Here is a 19,501-nt window from a genome sequence, read left to right as displayed (position 1 = left end):
GTAAGTTAGTAAACTATATTCATAAATTTCTTCAATAGTTAATACTTTAAAATCTGTATAAATAAATTTGTTGGATAATCTATATTTTTGGTTAGACAAATTTTTATTAATTTTCTGTGTAATAAAATTAATGGATTAAGTAAAGATGATGCTACTCCACCCCAATTCATTATATCATATTGTACTCACGATTGTACTAAAGTTAAAACTATTATTCTAAATATCTCCTTAGTGATATAATTTCGAAGTATTATGAATTTATAAATTGTCTTTCTTATTTAGAATATATAATGAGGATTCCATCCGAAGACGAACACGATATCAAATAGAAACTTTAGTAGGTATTCCACTCACCTTCATAGATGCGCATTTTCCTGCTATTAAATGTACTTTCCTATTCTTGTATGGATTACCGAAATTTTTTCGTTATTTATTCTTATAATTCTTCCATTCCGTGAAGTTCATCACCCCCCCCCCTACGACCTTTATTTATCTGTTTCGCTGAACCAGAGGTAACAACAACCTGTCTTTCACCCGCCATTTTACTGCATTTAGATCAGTATTCGTCAGAAGACCAACATTAAGATCTAAAAATATTGTAGGCTACTTCTGAAGAGTGTAGCGTTTTAGGGAATGAAAGGAGTTGTGACTTCCTTAGAATAGATCACATTTCCTTTAAAAAAGCAACTATGTATTTTTTGTTGGTTAGATTTCTATTTGGGATAACTGTTCAATTATTATAAGTCTTAATTATTCTTTCGTCTCTAAGTGCACACCAACCAGATAATAACAGACAGAAAAAGGGAAATCTCTTAAGCAGATACAAAAGTATTTGGACAGAAAAGGCCGGCAATTTCAATATCTCATTGCTCAAATAGGTGACTCAAGTAACACTGAACAACAAGAATTCTACTCCGACTAAAAACAATGTGTCCCTTATGGTTTAGTGTGCGCTAAATCCGAAAGTGCATCTCTTTTCTTCGTATCACGTAAGGGTTTTAAGATAATTATACTATGTTTTCACTTTTCGATAACCACTCTGGCGCGGGTTGGAGGTTGTAAACCAAAACAAAAGCATGTGCATTTTATGAGTTCATGACCTATTTCCGGTTTCTTATGGTTGTTGGAATGTTCTTTTGTATTTCTAACAAATAAACAGATATTGGTTCGATACCCGGCCCCGGAACAATTTTTCCCTCGAAATTATTTAAATTAACGTTACAGGGAGTTATTCCTGAAAGCTTAATTTGCAGATATTGGTCCCTTCTAATCAGTAAATTTCATAACAGTTCAAAGTGAGGTCTACGCAATGAACAAACAAAGGTGTGATTCTCAGTATTTAAAAGAAAAGTTTACCTGTTTGAGTGAAGGCAAATTAAAAGAGGGCACTTTCATAGGTTCACAAATTCGCAAAGTTACGTATGGCTGACTCTTTGTTTGAAGAAAAACTTTTCGTTACAGAAAAATATGGCACGGCGAGTTTTCAAAGATGTTTGCTGAAATTTCTTTGGAAATTCTACGGCAGACAACTACATAGAACTTGTTGTGGAAACCATGTAAAATGTATATGAAAAAATGGGTTGTAATATGTCTCTGAAAATACAATTTTTACATTCTCATTTGGATTTTCTTCCTCCCAATCTTGTAGCGGTAAGCGACGAGCATGGGCAAATATTTCATAAAGAAATATCTGAAATGGAAAAGCGATATAAAGGAAGATCCAGCATGCTTGCAGACTATTGTTGGTTCCTTGTAAAAGACAGTCCCGGGTCTAGTTATAAACAGAAATCATCCAGAAAATTCTTTTAAATGTAAGTTCAAATTCCTAGATTTTTCTCATTATACTTACACATAACATATTTTTAGTGCTGTTGTGGTTTTTGTGTTTTAAACTATGTAACATTTTTATATCAAGTACACATTTTGTAAGTATTATGAGGCATTTTGAATGTCTAGTCTGTTGTAATTTTATCAATTGGGGCAATTTGGATTTCAAATTCAGATTTAGGGCATATATTAGTAATATTCACCTATTTTTATTTCGGAGCAAGACAAAAAGTAAAAATTTGTTGTTCAGTGTAATTAGTACCATTACGTTTTACTGTCTACTAGACATAGGATGAAAAAAATAACTCAACGAAAGTTATATCGCTGAGACTGCGGTCCAGTTTGGAACAGATTCCAAAGTTATTGGTAAGAGTAAAAGCTGTGTTGTTGGTACTGGTATTTATGTTGAATTCATACAGCTATTTGTGAATGTGTTGCGCTTTACGATTTGACAATGCTGTCTACTGAGTTCCAGAGCACTCTAATGTAAGCTGTCAGCACATTGCATGCTGATGCGAAGTGTAAGACAATCTGCAGCTGCATTAGTTGCACGTGCTACCATGTTGTATTAGCTTCAAGGCATTCCGAATTAGCGTCAGAATCCTGAGCTGTCAAGTCCGAAGTAATTTTGATCAACGTATCCTTCAAACCTTTCACAGAAGTGAGGATGCAATCAAAGTACCTTCAAGATTGGTGATCATAATGATGATATTCTTTGTTTTTATGGCAGTGTTGCTTACAGACCTGTAAGTTTCTTGACCTAAGCCATCTTTCCCTTCATTAGGCACTAACGAGACACGTTCCACACCTTTCGCACGCAAGAAACAGAAGTCAGTCATGTGCACAGATAGGCGCATAGTATGAGTTGATTAGGTTACGTCGGCGAAAATGACATCACTGGAGTAGTCGTCAGCACACAATACGCGTACGTGATTAAATACGAGTAATTTGCTTTATGTCGGAACCGTGTAATTCAGTCGAACGTAGATCATCTTCACCCACTTCATTTTTTTATCATATACGAATTGAAAAAAAGTATGGAAATAAGGAGACTGACAAAGTGTATCGAGTGTCACAAGTCTTGAATCGTGTAAAAGTACAGTACACAGTATGCAGATACATTACAAAAACGTAATGGAAGATTTAATGCTGTTCTATAGAAGCAGATGCACTCAAGGCAGAAAATAAACTCACATCATGTTTTTGAAAGAATTACTTTTTTATTACTGTTATTATTAGGCTTCGTGTTCCAGCTACCCAAAGACTGAAGTCAAAGATACATTGGGTATATAGTACGCCGAACACAGATAATGGAACGGATAAGGATGTAAACAAACAGGTCGACGCTGCGTGTTCCTGGATTACAGTCAACTCCCGACATTCTGAAGCTATACTAGTAAACACATGCTTGAGCCGTGATCATTGTCGTCGTGATTTTTGCAGTGAATGATTTTATATTGCAAGAAATTCTTTCAATAGCACATGACGTTATTGGTGCATGATGTAGTACAAGATATTCCTATTGTCTGAAATTTTTTCGTGTTTCATTAGAATATTGCATATGTCACCCACCACTGAAAACCACTATTTTTCGATGTAGGCCTACTTTTCTAAGAATTCTCTGAAATGTAAATTATTTAATTTATTAATTATTGGGATGTTGTCAATGAACATCATGGTAGGCCATATAAATCCATGCTAAACGTCGAGTTAATATCTTCATACTTTTCAGATTGTGATGGTACTGGTTCTTTTGGATTACGTTCAACACACTTTCTGCGCCTTTTGGTATTGTAGTGTCTTTCAGTGCATTGTTTTTGTTACTTATACGTCAGCATGATTTTACATACTTATTTGTCTCGAATTTTCAAGTCGACGAAACAAGTTTAATAAATAGTTAAGAGACAAGAAACGCGAGAATGGATAAAGTTTCTACGCATTCTTATATAAAATTTAATGGAATTCGGAATATGTAAATTTTAATATAGGGTGTCATTAAAAAAATTAGTTTACTGTCACACTCTGTATGCCTGAATAACTAACTGTTTTCGAACACTGGCATAATATTGTATGGTTTATCTCAAACAGTTTTTGTATAAAAGTTTTTTTTTTTTTTGTAAAATTAAAATTTAAGAAGTTATTAACAATATTCCATGCTTACTGTTCACCCTGTGTATGAAACTTGACTGTATATTCAATTTCACATTATGTTAATTGGTGTATTTTGCGCAAAAGGTTTGCATAAGTTCACTATTAGATTAAGTTACGTCAATACACAATCAGTGTGTGTATTGGGCGTCACTTACCGACGAGAACTCCATAACTTTGAGCACCCAGAGTGTGAGGGCTAGGTTGACGATGACCATGACCAGCAGACCGAGGATCAGCAGGTACAGACACCGCTTGCGCCAGCCGTAGATCCCCACCTTAAAGTTGTACGTTGAGCTTTGAGCCGCGGTGTCCTCCACCCAGTCGGACGCCAGCGACCCACCCCGCAACATCCTGGAACACAGACCATTCATTATTTATCATTACCAGTATCAACAGCATTACCATTAATGACTTGTGAAAAGTTCTTAGCCACCGGCGTGTCTCAGTCGGTTAAGGCGCTTGCCTAACTGTCTGAAGTTGCGCTCGGGCGCGGGTTCGATCCCCGCTTGGGCTGATTCCCTGGTTGGGTTTTCCCGAGGTTTTCGCCAACCGTAAGGTGAATACCAGGTAATCTATGGCGAATCCTCGGCCTCATCTCGCCAAAAATACCATTTCGGTATCACCAATATCATTGACGCTAAATAACCTAGTAGTTGATACAGCGTAGTTAAATAACAAAAAAAAAGTTCTTCTTGAACGAAAAAATTGATAGAAAACAAAAATTTTGAAAGCTCAATTACCTCAGTGACTACATAAGAAATTAAGTTATCTTATATCTACTGTATATACGTAGCGTAAATGAAAGTTGGTTTACAATAGTGGCGCAGATACAGGGAACGGCTAAAGTTTTTTATTTATTCTTTTAAATTAATGGCGAATATTCACTGAAGTGCAATCAGTGATAACGAACACAATATATTTAATTTGATTCATTTCGCATCAGCAGTTTCAAAATAATAATTATTAATGGGTTAATTGTTCTTCGTATTAACAATTTCTGGTCGTAGTTGAAATCCAGTAAAGATTTCAAATGTATCTGTCACACCACACCTTCGGTGATCAAACTCATTGGACTTATTCACGACTCTGGATTACACGTACACCATAAATAACACAAGGGTTAGGCTACTTCAGTAAGTGATTTAGGAGTGGTAATCTCTCATGACCTCCTCATGGGGGAAGAAATTTTCTCATGAAATTTCGGCCAGTGTATGGGACCGGTACCCACCCAGCATCGTGATGCACTTGGAGAGCTACGATAGGTAGCGAAAATTCGGTTTAGCAAACCAGCTATAACGGCTGGGAGGATCATCGTGCTAACCACACGATACCTCCGTTCTGGTTGGATGATCGTCCACCTCTGCTTCGGCATGTGGACGTGAGGCCAGCAGCCGGCTGGTCGGACTGGGCCCTTCAGGGCTATAGCGCCTGGATTTACTTTTTAATCTCTCATGACCTATCCTTTTTAACACATATAAAAACAATTGCGAATAGAGTCTTCGAACTGGTAGGTTTCATCTACAGAAACTCAAAAGATATCAGGAATGTTGAAACTGTCTTAAAATGTTTTAATAATTTAATACGAAGTAAATTGGAGTACGCATTAGAGACGAACAACGATCGAGAAAACGAGACTAGCAGCGCCCGCAAAGCCGAAAACCCGCAAGACAATGTTGTATTACGTCGCGTCCTTGACGTAAAGACTGGTTTTGAGTCTACCAAGACTCGATATTGTTCATCTCCCGAAATCAGTAGTTGTTTATACCTGACTGAACTTTTATCTAGTTTGGCAACTGTTATACAGAGTGTTTAAAAAATACGGGGCATAATTTCAGGTATGTATTTCCCACATGTAGACAATCAAAATAGTTCATTACAACATGTGTCCGGAAATGCTTCATTTCCGAGTTATGGCCTTCACAACATCGAAATTAACCGGAACGTTTTTCTTTCCGTAGGTCGCTGCCTTCAAAGGAGACATTAAGAGGGCACTCTGACAGTTCATTCCGAGGCGAAGGTTACATTCAGTGTTGTGTAGGCGTAGACTGTGCGACATGTCTTCAAATCAAGAGCTGGCAGAGATACACATCATGTACGGTAAGGCGGGCGGCAATGCTGCGCTGGCTCGTCGTTTGTACCAGGAGAGGTACCCACAGCGACAATGTTCAGATCGGAAGACATTTGTACGTCTCCATTACCGTCTGTGCGAGTATGGAAAATTTAACTCTCCTGGTTTGGGAAGGGGACGACCAAGATCTACAACTCCAGAAGTACAGGAGGAGATTCTGGAGGCTGTGAACATGACTCCTTCTATCAGCACACGAAGGAGAGCGTTGCAAGTCAATGTTCCTCATACGATTGTCTGGAGACTGTTGAAAGAGTATCAATTGTATCCTTATCATTTGCAACGTGTACAGGCCCTGTCACCAGCAGATTACCCTGCACGAGTTAGGTTCTGTCAGTGGTTCTTGCAGCAGTGTGGTGTAAATTCGAACTTTCCTGCCTTAGTATTATTTACAGATGAAGCACAGTTCACACGATATGGCATAACACATTTCCACAATCAGCATGTATGGGCGTATGAAAACCCACGTACAACTGTTCCACCTCATCACCAGGTGCGGTTCTCCCTCAACATGTGGGCCGGTATCATTGGTGATCGATTAGTTGGACCCCATGTACTGTACTTGTAAACAGACTTACGGGGCAGGCGTACACAAACTTCCTGGAAAACACCATACCTCATATTTTAGAAGACACTCCACTGATCAATCGTCAACACATTCACTTCTTGCATGATGGCACTCCTGCACACTTCAGTCGTACGGCTTGCTGGTACTTGGATCGAAGGTTTCCTGGTCGATGGATAGGTAGAGGTGGCCCAATTGCTTGGCCTCCACGCTCACCTGATCTGAACCCTCTCGATTTCTACTTGTGGGGCCATTTAAAATCATTGGTTTATTCGTCTCCTTTGCCTGATTTGGAATCCCTTCGGAATCGAATTGTGGCATGTTCTGAGGACATAGCTACGCAATACTCCTGGAGTTTGGGATCGTGTTCGCAGTTCAATGAGACATCGATGTGAGGTCTGTATTCAAGGAGGAGGTGGACATTATGAACATCTTCTGTAATGACAACGACCTGCGGAAAGAAAAACGTTCCGGTGAATTTGAATGTTGTGAAGGCCATAACTCGGAAATGAAGTATTTCCGGACACATGTTGTAATGAACTATTTTGATTGTCTACATGTGGGAAATACATACCTGAAATTATGCCCCATATTTTTGAAACACCCTGTATATTTATAAAAATCAAGTAGACTATTTGTAACATCTCTACCTTTCAGTGTATAATAATCCGTGCCTCAGTCTTTTTTTTTTTAATTACTAGGCCCTTATTAAAAGGCTAGGAATTTTCTTTTCATATGTTTAAGATCAAGTGTACAATCTCAAATAAAAAGATATTAACGTTATGTTTTATGTTTCTTAGAAACGCAAATTTATTTGAGAATTGTTTTTCTTTCTATTTATATAACCATAGGTACTAGCACATAATAGAACCAGAACATTTGGTAACTAAGATACTGTTCTGTTTTGTGTTTTTGTCTCATTTAAACATTTATGTTATTTATTTGAATGATGTATGTTATTGAAAGTTACGAAATCTTTTCACGCCGACCAAATGCTATTTCGAGAATGACGAGCGAGACTCGAAGCGCAGCGAGAATGACGAGACGAGACTCGAAAGACAAATGCAACTAACACAGCGAGCGAGAGCGGCAGTTAGTTTTGTTCATCTCTGGTACGTATCTATAGTTTGGAACCCTCACTATCACTCACACTCGGTCATTCTAGAGTGAGTACAGAATAAAATCCTAAAACTGCTATATATGAAAAAAACATTCATATTACAACATATTCCAATCTTATGAATCCATGTTTCTTGAATTTAATGTACAATCTCTCAGTAATCGTAGAATAACAGCACAACAAACGTATTTGTTCAAAACCATAAATGGCTTAATAGACAACCCTGATCTCCTACAGCTAATTTGTTTCAATATTGGTAAATCAAAATTGAAAAAGCAATCTCTCTTTTATTTACAGACATCAAAAACACAATCTCATAAAAGGTCTACACTTTTATTAATGCTTCGAACATACAATCATCTATCAAATAAACAGGATTTGGATTTTTTTCCTTATCATACAATATGTACACTTAGCGGCAAAAAGAATGGGCCGACTCTTGGTCGATAGAAATGCTAAGTTCTATCGCGCGGTTCACTCGTGTAAACGTAACCCACTGCAAGGCATTGCTGTGGTGTCTCTTCATTGAAAGTCGTCCGTCTATAATGTAGTCAACCTTATGAGCAGTGGTAAGAAGTCTGACATCCGTACCAGAGGTTGTGAGTTCGCCTCCTGGTACGGTAAAATTATTATTTTTTATTTTAACTTTTACTTAATTTATTAGTTTAAATGTGAAATGGCATTTGTTAACAAACTTCGTTATGCCTTCCTTGTAAAAATATTATTGCCCATCACCTGTGAGCTATTAATAGGTGAGACTTGACCTGTATAAACAAAAATACTTGTTTCACATCCTAAAAAACCGGACGCATATCAAACACAAATAAATAATTCAATTAACAAAAACAAACAATTTTTTAATATATTTACAAAACTAGGCCTGTGGTGGGGACTAGTATCTCGTCCACAAACCACCTGCGTCAACATCTGCCCTCATTCTGCGCGGCATGGAGTCCACAAGATTATGGAACAAGTCTAAATTCTTGGCCATCTCCTCCCACGCATCTAGAACTCTGACCCACAATTCCTCAGGTGTCCGAATGGGTGATGGTTCTGCCCAATTAGAGCGTAGGATCCTTTTGAGTGTAGCCCACAAATTTTGAATCGGATACATATCTGGTGAATTTGGAGGCCAGTCGACTGGGTCGACATCACGCCTCCTCGTAAACCATCTTTGAATCCGGTTGGCGGTGTGTATAGGATGATTATCCTGCTGGAAGAAAAGTGTTCCTTCTGGATATCGTTTTCGGGCGGAAGGGATCATTATAGTTGCCAAAATGTGTTCGTAGACTTCTGCCGTAAACCGCCCGTGGATTCGTTCGAGAAGCCCTACCCCATCGTATGACATCCATCTCCAATACGTGACCCTCACGCAACCCGACTTGTTATTTCGTCTCACGAAGCGTTCATCGTATCGGTGGCCATTCATAGAATAAACTAGGGCAGTACTATCGTTGCTATTGGAGACAATTACCTCGTCGGAGAAAATGACATTTTTCCAATCGAAGTCCTGTCGGAGAGTAGCATACGCAGAATAACCTATGCTAACCAGGGCAATGAGTTATTGTTTCTGTGCCATCTTCAAGCGTAATGACGAGACAGAACGTTGTATTAACACATAGCAGTATTGCTTGAAAGAGAGAGGGAGGTTTACTATTTATTAGAGTTTGGGCATATTCTGAGAGATATCGCCACATAATTACAGCTTTGCGAGACACATGTGATGGCAAATTTGTAATTAAAAAAAGAAGATTGGGGGAGATTCGAACCTTGAGCTGCTACTACCAACTTGTTCAATAGACCAATGCCGTAACGACTTACGCTACTGTGACTGTTAATACCGGTTCGGCATAATACATGGTTTTCCTGTTCATATTCGCTCCGGTTGATTTTGTATTTATCAATTTTATCATTATTTCACCCTTCAAGGGCCCTGATGTATCTAGAATCAACCCGCCATTCGATTTTATTACATATTTTAGACTCTTAAACAAAATACAGCAAATTTAAATGGTTTAATTATGTTTTACCTAGTGAACTATGGCTTAGACGAGACGAGCATGCGCAATGTTATGTCACTGGAACTTAGAAATTGTCGGCCGGCCCATTCTTTTTGCCGCTAAGTGTACAAAAAAAGTGATGTAAAGCATTACTTGAGGTCAATGATTTAAGTACTGTTAAGAATTATTAGAGCTGATTCGTAATTTATCATGCTTAAATATTTAAATGTGTATCTTATGTCATAAAGAACAAGATATGTATGTATATATATATATATATATATATATATATATATATATATATATAGCAATAGTCTTATGAAAATATGTTAACCTCTAGTTGCCTATTAGTTATAATCAAAATAATATATCCTACTGTAATTGGAACACATATTATGTAATAGTAATGAATATAAATAAATAAATAAATAAATAGGTGATCTATGGATCTGAGATCTGAGCAGTGTCGTTTTTCGCAAGAGCGACATCTTGTTTTGGCAGCCCCTCCCCTGATTAAATTCCTGGCTGCGCCACTAGTTTACAAATTCACAATTTAATGACAGAAATTATAATTTACATAATGAAGACACTGAGGTTTATGTGTCACAGCAAATAAAAAAAATGTCAGGTAATGAATAACCCCTTTAATGTGTTTCAGGTGACATTTGAAAATGGCATCAGTGTGTTGTATAGTTAATTGAAACTATGCTCGGACACACTTGTGTGTTATATATAGATCCCACAAGGGTAGCTGCCCTTCAGTAAGTGTTGCCAAAAGACACAGCATACTAAACAAATAAAATAAAAATAAACATTTGCGTTATCACTATTTACGACTTTTATTTTCAAATGGAAGCTACCCTTGGGAAAGAACTTTTATTCAATAATTATTAGTAATCAAATAGAATATAAGGAAATTTAGGTATACAGGTGATTACGTAAAATTTGAACAGAATATTTCATTACGTCTATAACAATAATTTTCAAAATATTTAAAGGAATACCCTCCAGGTTAAACATATGGAAGTGGTACAACTTCATACAGACTGGTATTGTGGACATAAGTGTCATGCACACCGGCCTGGAATAAGTGAGGATAACACAGAACGTATATGGATATCTTTCCAGCGTTCACCACAGAAATCTCTTCGGAGGGCTTCACATGAGCTGCAAATCCCTCATACGACTACACACAAGTCATTCCGAAAACGCCTTCGATGGTAGTGATTATGATAATGATGATGATGACAACATCAATTAAACTATATTTCTGCCCCGCCCCTATGTCACTGCTGAACCAAGCACCTCTCCAGAAGATCCCAAATTTTCTTAGTTCCCTTGGTCCAAAGTTTCGAAACTTTTGTTGGATATTTTGCAGGTATTTATACTGCTGAAAAGTAATAAAAATGACGAGAACCCTTATTATACGATACAGTAGATGTTCCATCTTCATGTTGTTACTGATCCCTCACGCTATTCGTAGAATTGCCAATGTCTCTTAGTCCTCTCAGTCTGAAGTGTAGGTATACTCACTAAGCTACTGAAAATATTATTACTACAAAAAAAAACTCATTGCACCATAGATGAGTTCCATGGCCATGTTCTCCCCATTCATGGGACGGCAACATCTCTTAGTCCCCTCAGTCTAGAAGTTCGAAACTTTACTATAATTATGTTTACAGTTATTCTCACTAAGCTCCTGAAAGTAGGCTATTATTACTGTAACTTTTAAACAACAATAATGTGACTTTTATTTATTACTTAACCACACACCCGTCAACAATGAGTATTCCACTCAACACAGCAACACCGTAGTCGTTATTGCACTCCACAGAACGACAATGACAATTCACGTAAATTATTGAGAAGAACAACAATGTACTCCTTATCTCAACTAATGTTCACAAAGCACTATGTACAAAACAAATCTGTCAGTTCTCAGTTCACAGTTCATTCGCCTTGGCTAGTTCTTCAAGCTCACTCACTCAAGTTCACGGTACGTCGAACCTCAAGTCTTCCAGATACAGTTCACTGCACTTCGAACCCAGGACTTCCGGATACGCCGCACTCGCCTGGAGCGCTGCCACAGTTGCGGACCTACTCAAATTCACTGCACGTCGAACTCAGATCATCGCCTGGTCGCTGCCACAGTTACGGTCCTCCTCTCGTCGAACCCCGGTCTCGAAGGCTGGCTTCCCTGCTCGCTCGAAGACTCACGTGTAGACTGACTAACTAGCTCTCTCTCGCAGCTGACTGACTGAACTAACTCGCCGCTCACTCACTCGCCCCTTTTATTTATTAAATCGCAAGTTCTCGAATCTTCGTTTGGCGTGGCTTTGCGAAACTCACAGAACAATCTGTTTCCAGACGTTTCCCCTGCTTCCGCCCAGTCGCAGTCGCTTTTCTTCCCCTCTCACTCCGCACCGCGGCTAGCGTCACGTAGTTTTCCTTCTCATCGCCTTTCTGCGCCCTCCCTTATGCCGGACGCACGCGCGACTCCCGAGGCAACCAGACACCAGCAGAACGTTCCAGATGGGTGCCACATTACTATCAAGAAACTTCATGATACCATTGATGTGATCCATTGCCATGTTGTAACTAATTCTTCCGTCATTCGTGGGATGCCAACGTCTCTTTGGCCTCTCAGTCTGAAGTACCGAAACTTTACTGGAATTCTGTTTGCAGATATTCTAATTCGTTGAAAAGAAAAAATTATTACCTAGAAACTTCATGGCACCATAGATATGTTCCATGGCCAAATTGTAACTGATTTCTCACCCTATTCATGATATGGCCCAGTCTAAATTGTCGAAACTGTAGGCCTACTGAAATTCTGTTTGCAAGTATTCCCACTAAGTCGCTGAAAAGTAAAAATAAAATTATTACCAGAAATCTCATGAAACCATAGATGTGATCCATTGCCATGTTAACTGATCACTCCCCTATTCCTGGACGGTCAACATCTCTTAGTCCCTTCGGTCTGAAGTTCCGAAACTCTGTTGGAAATCTGTATATAGGAATTCTAATTACGTGGTAAGTTAATAATAATACTAATACTAATAATAATAATAATAATAATAGCAATAGCATCAGAGTTTTGTAGGTAAGGGTGAAAGAAATATGGGTAGGTTAAAAAAATGTCTTGAATATTTATTGAACTGTTTAAAATCATGACGTCCACATCAATCTGTCTCTTCTTTTTATAAGGGGTCGTTGGAAATAGCGACAGCGGAATGATATTTTCAGAGATAATTCAGAGAATTCGCCATGCAAATATCTGTCATGAAATTAACTGACAGAATTATTTACGGAAACCTCAGAGAAAAACAATCACCAATTCAAGCGAGACACGAACCCACGACCAAGCGCAAACTTGAGGCACGGGTTTAACTCGCAAGTCTTAGGTAACACAGGTGGCCTATAAGCTATTTTGTGAGAAGTGGATGAAAAGCGAAAAGAGTAGCCCGATAACGAAATGGTACAATGAATATACTGCATCCACGCTTGAAAATCATACAGAGTGTAAGTAAATAGTCTGTACAAGATTCTACAGATTGTACAGAAAATAAGACAAATAGTTTAATTCAACGAAACCATGACTAGGTATTCTTCTTGCTATGCTACGCCAGTCTAAATGTAGGTTAGTTTAATAATTTTATTTTGAATTACTGTTTGTCGTTTCTTGCTTTGTAATCGTTGTGTTTTGCTTTATCATTCACACTTTTAACTTCTTATTATATAATTTGAGCATCTGTTTCAACTATCCAGTTAATTAAAACACTGAAACGATAGACTAAGTTTCGCATAACTCATTGAAATATGTAAGCCGCCAAAATGTTAAACAGCTCCTCCTCATTCTCTACTGCAATTTTTTACGCTAGACTATGGTGATATTCCAACAGAAATAAAAATGAAGTGCTCTCATGTCCGGTGACCTGGTGGGCCAAGCGATATCTTTGGATTAAGAAAAAACATTTACAAAACAGAAAGAGACAACAATCAAAATAAGAACAAAAGGTTATAAAATTTCATACGACTCTATCACCATAAATACACGTCTCTAATCATGAGTTTCCTATATAAAATTACCTTTCTTCGTGTCTCTTGCAATTCCTAGGATTTTGTGCAAACCATTCATTTACACCCGGTATAATATAGCGGAAAATGTTGGAGAATACAAGAAATAAGATAAAAGTGTCAATGATAGTAAACGATGAATTAGTTATTTGTTTCAATTTAGTTCTGTTTATGTTGCATGTTAAAATAACATATTTTTGTTTGGTAGAAGAAATACTCGTACATCAGTAATGGTGAAATAAAGGGAAACAAAATATTGTGGAAACAGAACTAGTCTAAAAAGTTTACGCCTCCTGGATGCTGATAAAGGTGTTACAATCACTGAAAAGAGAAAGAGAAAAAAACCATGTCAGATAATTTACCTAAACAAATTTTATTTCATTTCTTCCCAGTATGAGAGACTGTGACATTAGAATAAACATTCTGGCATGTACGTCGTTCAATGCAAGCAGCTCATGTAGTTTTGCTAATGGGGGGACGGGTTGGTAGTTGGCCGATTTTTAATACGTAGAGTGGAGAAATTGGACGCGCAAGTGGCAGATGCTTCGTTCCACCACCAATTACAAGCAAGGTGCTCTGTCGCGTTTGTCTTATTTGACACTCCCAAGTGTTTGTGTCTGTGAAATATGGCGGTTCGGAGGTAAATTCCGCCGCTACCCAATCGAAGACCTGACGGGTTAGGAAAACACTAAGGCGAACTAGCGCTCAAATGCTTCCTTACACAGTTTAGTTTCCAAGGAAATTATTATCTTTCACAACTAAAGGGAGTAACTTACGCTTACATCGCCAAATAAAGACAATTCACTGCAATGAGATTATATGCTATATAATAATTAAAATTAAATGTGTATTATTTATACATTTTAACCCATAAATGCGTTTTGTAAAGAAACATTCAAACAATATTCGTAAAGAATAGTAATTTATGTAACAAGAGACTTAAGATTTTATTCATAAGTAGAAAGTTTATCTCATGAGGCGACCAGTTAATAAAATCTATTAAGTATCGTGTTGCATAAAATATTTTTTCCACTACTATGAAAGTAATATTTCTGTGATAATAATATTTAATTGAAATTAAATTAGGCTCATTTGTTATTGATATTAGAGGAGAAAAATTCGCTCCTGCGCACAGTGGTCCAGATTGCAAATTTAGCGGGAAAAACTAATAACTTTTCAGCTACCTAATAGATCTTTATGAAATTTTACACAGTAGTTACAGGTAGCATATATGTTTGTATACGAGCTCTCGTTACGTTTGTATAACGGGAACTATCCCTTATATGGAGGCGCAATTAGACAAAATTAGTAACTTTTCTCCTATCTCAATGATTTTTATGAAATTTTACACAGTGGTTACAAGTAGCATATATATTTTGTATACGAGCTCTGATTACGTTCGTATAAGGGGAACTACCCCTTATAGGCGGCGCAATTACACAAAATTAGTAACTTTCTCCTTCTAACATATTTTTATGAAATTTTACACAGTAGTTACGCGTAGCATATATGTTTTGTATACAAGCTTTCATTACGTTGCTCTAAGGGGAACTACCCCTTATAGGGAGGCGCAATTAAACAAAATTAGTAACTTTTCTCCTATCTAACAGATTTTATGGAGTTTTATACAGTAGTTACACGTAGTACATTTGTTTTGTGTACAAACTCTGATTATGTTCGTAAAAGAGAAACTGCCCTTTATAGGGGATGTATTCAGACAAAATTAATAACTTTTCTTCTGTCTAACAGATTTTTATGAAACTTTATACAGTAGTTACAGGTAGTAAACTTGTTTTGTATATAAGCTCTAATTCTCAGGATTGCTTTTGTTTGGACCTCATACTTGCTGTAATGGAAAAGCTTTCTTGGACATCCACGACTTTTTCCAGGGGTAAGTTTTCTCTAAATTTTCATTACTATCACGATGAGAACCTCGGAAAGCTTATTTAATACATAATTAAAAAGCTGCCACCTTTAATTCCCTAAATTGTACTTCGGAAGGAGATTCGGTTCACAGATATTCAAATAACTGTAACCGAGAAAAATTGCACTACTACATCTGGAATAGTGCGCATAATTTATTACTTCTGAAAATTTGCGCACCTTAAGACTTCATTTAAAATAGAGTTAAACACTCGAGGAAGTGAAAAAAAAAATATTTTGGGACGGAACAAAGGATGTTTTTTTTTCCTCTCTACCTTAGCCAAGTCTGCACTCAATGGTTACATTTATATTTTGTCCCGTGTCCATTCATGCTAATTTGACACGCTATAATAACATTAAATGTAACAAAAACAAACATGGTACATACCTAAAGAACTACTTGACATGTTGATACCAAATATGAATGGAATCGACCACTTATAACAGAATTACAGTACAAAGAAAACGGCAGACTCGCGGAACTTGCTGAGTAAGAATGCTGGGTGGCGAAATCTGGCATGTTACCGGCTTCTTATCTCGCTCTGGAGCCACCTTCGCTGATTAAGATTATCAATTCAGTGTTACTCAGTTATATAGGAAAAATAATTAAAGGGTTTTATTTCATTCTTTTACATGTCATTTTTCTACTTTTGTCCTCCAAAATATGGATTTTGGACCACTTTGTGGCGCAAGGGATCGAACCCGGGTCCTTGGTTCTACGTACCAAGCGCTCTAATCATTGAGCTACGCCGAAGTTCAACCCACAGCACCAGATCGAATCCCTCTCCTCCAGTGTTTTTCCCTTTGTAGCCTGATTCCAAGTTCGACATGTATGTTGACATTTTATATTAAATCAACTGTCATTATACAAGGAACGCGCTCAGTTGAGTGACTTGGTGGCCGAGATTCCACAGTAATGGGCACTGTTGGGCTTCAATTCTCAATGTAATTTTATGTATTTCTTTAGATGCAGGTAGAGAGTCGTACTGACTTCATGTCATTGTATCTCTTTAATATGTAACAGTGATTTCTGAAAATCAAATAGGACTGAAACATGTGAAGGAAGTACAAAATGACGAAGTGTTTAATACTGAATTTTTCTCCAATTTCCCTACACTTTTCTCTTTCCTTGTGGTTGGATATCAGGGACATGTTTATCACCTCTTTCTCGTTGTTAACGGAAGATAAAATTCCAGTAGTACACAGTGCTTTTTCAGTGTTTCTTCCGTGTTCCCGAGTCATATAGCAGCCTTTCTGATGTTATCTAGTAGAGGAATTAGCTAAGCATTCGTTCAAAGCGGAATGTTAAAAACTCGCCCTTGTTTTGACCGCGGTAGCGATAATATCTTATAGAAAGCGTGCTTTGTTAGGGGTTAGATTTGTTCTTACTGCAGACTCCCTGGGGACAAGGGTAGACTTCTGAACTGAAGTAGGGCTAGAGAGAGTTCAGCTGACGTTTTTTTCGAGTATGTTGTAGTTGTTGAACAGTCAACCTTAACTCCTGCTTTTGTTTGCGCTTCTGTAACAGTTTGATCTCTACCAAACTCATTTTCTTGAATTTTACATTTCCATATGCTTTTGCTTTTCTGTCATTCAGTGTTGGCTTGTTTTTCTAGAAAGCGATATTGAGAAAAGAACCTCATGTAATAAATATAACAAGTAATATAATATGATAAAACTTATTTAAGCTGTAGTACGTCATCACCGTCGTCGTCGTCGTCTTAGTTGATTTGTTGACCTGTTTCATCTCATAATGCGTATTTTCATCTTCTTCGTAGGCGTCTAACATCTCCTAATCTATTGTATTGGTAGTTCTTTTTCTAGACCCATGCGTATTATATGTTGATACCGATTAAATTTATATCTGAATTGTGTTACTTAAGTTGATCATGAATGAATTCTTTCATATTTCTATTGCAATTTTGATCTATGTGGATGTGTAAAAAATATAGATCAATACTCTTGTACCTTTCTATCGATTTTAATAGTTCTCTGACTCTATCATATGACAGCAATAATTATTTTGAGCAATGTAACTCTGATTTTCTTTATTTTTAAGGACTATAAATGCTTTATAATATTGAAATGATTTTTATTAAATCATAGTCATATAGATGTAATATTTGATATCCTGAATATTTAAAACTCTTTCTTGTAGACCTACGACAGTTTTATTAACTATAACAATATTCAAAAATGCTCTATGTTTACCATACAAAGCCATAACTTTTATTTCACATATATATATATATATATATATATATATATATAATTCCAAAATTGTAACCTTTACCTTACAAAGCCATGACTTTTATTTCACATATAAATATTCCTAAATTGTAACCTTTACCATACAAAGTCATAACTTTTATTTCACATATAAAGATTCCTAAATTGTAACCTTCATATTATAAATATATACTGTAACTATACGTATCTATTTCCGGTTTTACAATGAACGCATGCACATTTTTTCAGGTTCAAAGATTACAAAAAATAACTTTTAAATTTTTTTTCCTTTCCAGAACGGCCCCGAGGATCACTCAGCCTCCTATAAAATTGAGTACCAGGTCTTTCCCGGGGGTAAAAGGCTGTCGGAGACTGGTGCCGACCACACCACCTCATTCTAGTGCCGAGGTTATGGAAAGCATGGGACTCTACCTCCATGCCCCCCAAATGCCTTCATGGCGTGACGGGGATACCTTTACAATCTTCATTTTCTCTTTCTTAAGTTTAATAAAGAAATAAGCTTTGTAAATTATGTTCTTTATTTTAGCACTAAACTTACCCGACTGTCAGCTAATAATACAACATTTCAGTTCCTATCGTCTACTCAAATTCCTTCTTAACTATGCTTCCCATTCCTGATAAGCACCCCAATATACAATATACAATGCGTTCGTTTTATTTCCTTTGGCTGCTATTATACTATCAAAGTTCTTTGATAAAGAATATGATAATAGATAGGGTTTGGGGTATACTGCACTATATAAAATCTTTTACAAATTTGTAAATTATGTTCTTTATTTTAGCACTAAACTTACCCGACTGTCAGCTAATAATACAACATTTCAGTTCCTATCGTCTACTCAAATTCCTTCTTAACTATGCTTCCCATTCCTGATAAGCACCCCAATATACAATATACAATGCGTTCGTTTTATTTCCTTTGGCTGCTATTATACTATCAAAGTTCTTTGATAAAGAATATGATAATAGATAGGGTTTGGGGTATACTGCACTATATAAAATCTTTTACAAATTTGTAAATTATGTTCTTTATTTTAGCACTAAACTTACCCGACTGTCAGCTAATAATACAACATTTCAGTTCCTATCGTCTACTCAAATTCCTTCTTAACTATGCTTCCCATTCCTGATAAGCACCCCAATATACAATATACAATGCGTTCGTTTTATTTCCTTTGGCTGCTATTATACTATCAAAGTTCTTTGATAAAGAATATGATAATAGATAGGGTTTGGGGTATACTGCACTATATAAAATCTTTTACAAAATATTTTATCAAAGATAACCTAAAATTACGAATAAAAGCTCACCTAACACTTGTTCCACAACAGTTAACACGTATTCCGAGGATTTGTTGATACTAATATTTACGCGTTAAGTTTATAACACCATGAATGAAGAACAGTATTATGCTTGTTTAGCTACAATTAGTTCAATTATTACATAAGTATTTTACTAAAAA

The 19,501-nt window shown here is 36.8% G+C and overlaps 1 protein-coding gene across 3 annotated transcripts in view; it reads right to left on the bottom strand.

Moving 5' to 3' along the window:
- Positions 1-19,501, bottom strand: part of Scgdelta (sarcoglycan delta) — a 436,735-nt gene that overhangs the window by 246,168 nt on the left and 171,066 nt on the right. For all 3 annotated transcript variants that reach the window (XM_069847984.1, XM_069847983.1, XM_069847982.1), the window contains exon 4: positions 4,134-4,329. In XM_069847984.1, the coding sequence (XP_069704085.1) occupies positions 4,134-4,329 (196 nt within the window). The remainder of the gene's footprint in view (positions 1-4,133; positions 4,330-19,501) is intronic.

Source organism: Periplaneta americana, chromosome 15, assembly GCF_040183065.1.
Source record: "Periplaneta americana isolate PAMFEO1 chromosome 15, P.americana_PAMFEO1_priV1, whole genome shotgun sequence".
In the NCBI taxonomy this organism is placed as follows: Eukaryota; Metazoa; Arthropoda; class Insecta; order Blattodea; family Blattidae; genus Periplaneta; species Periplaneta americana.
This window is presented reverse-complemented; position numbering and strand designations above follow the sequence as displayed.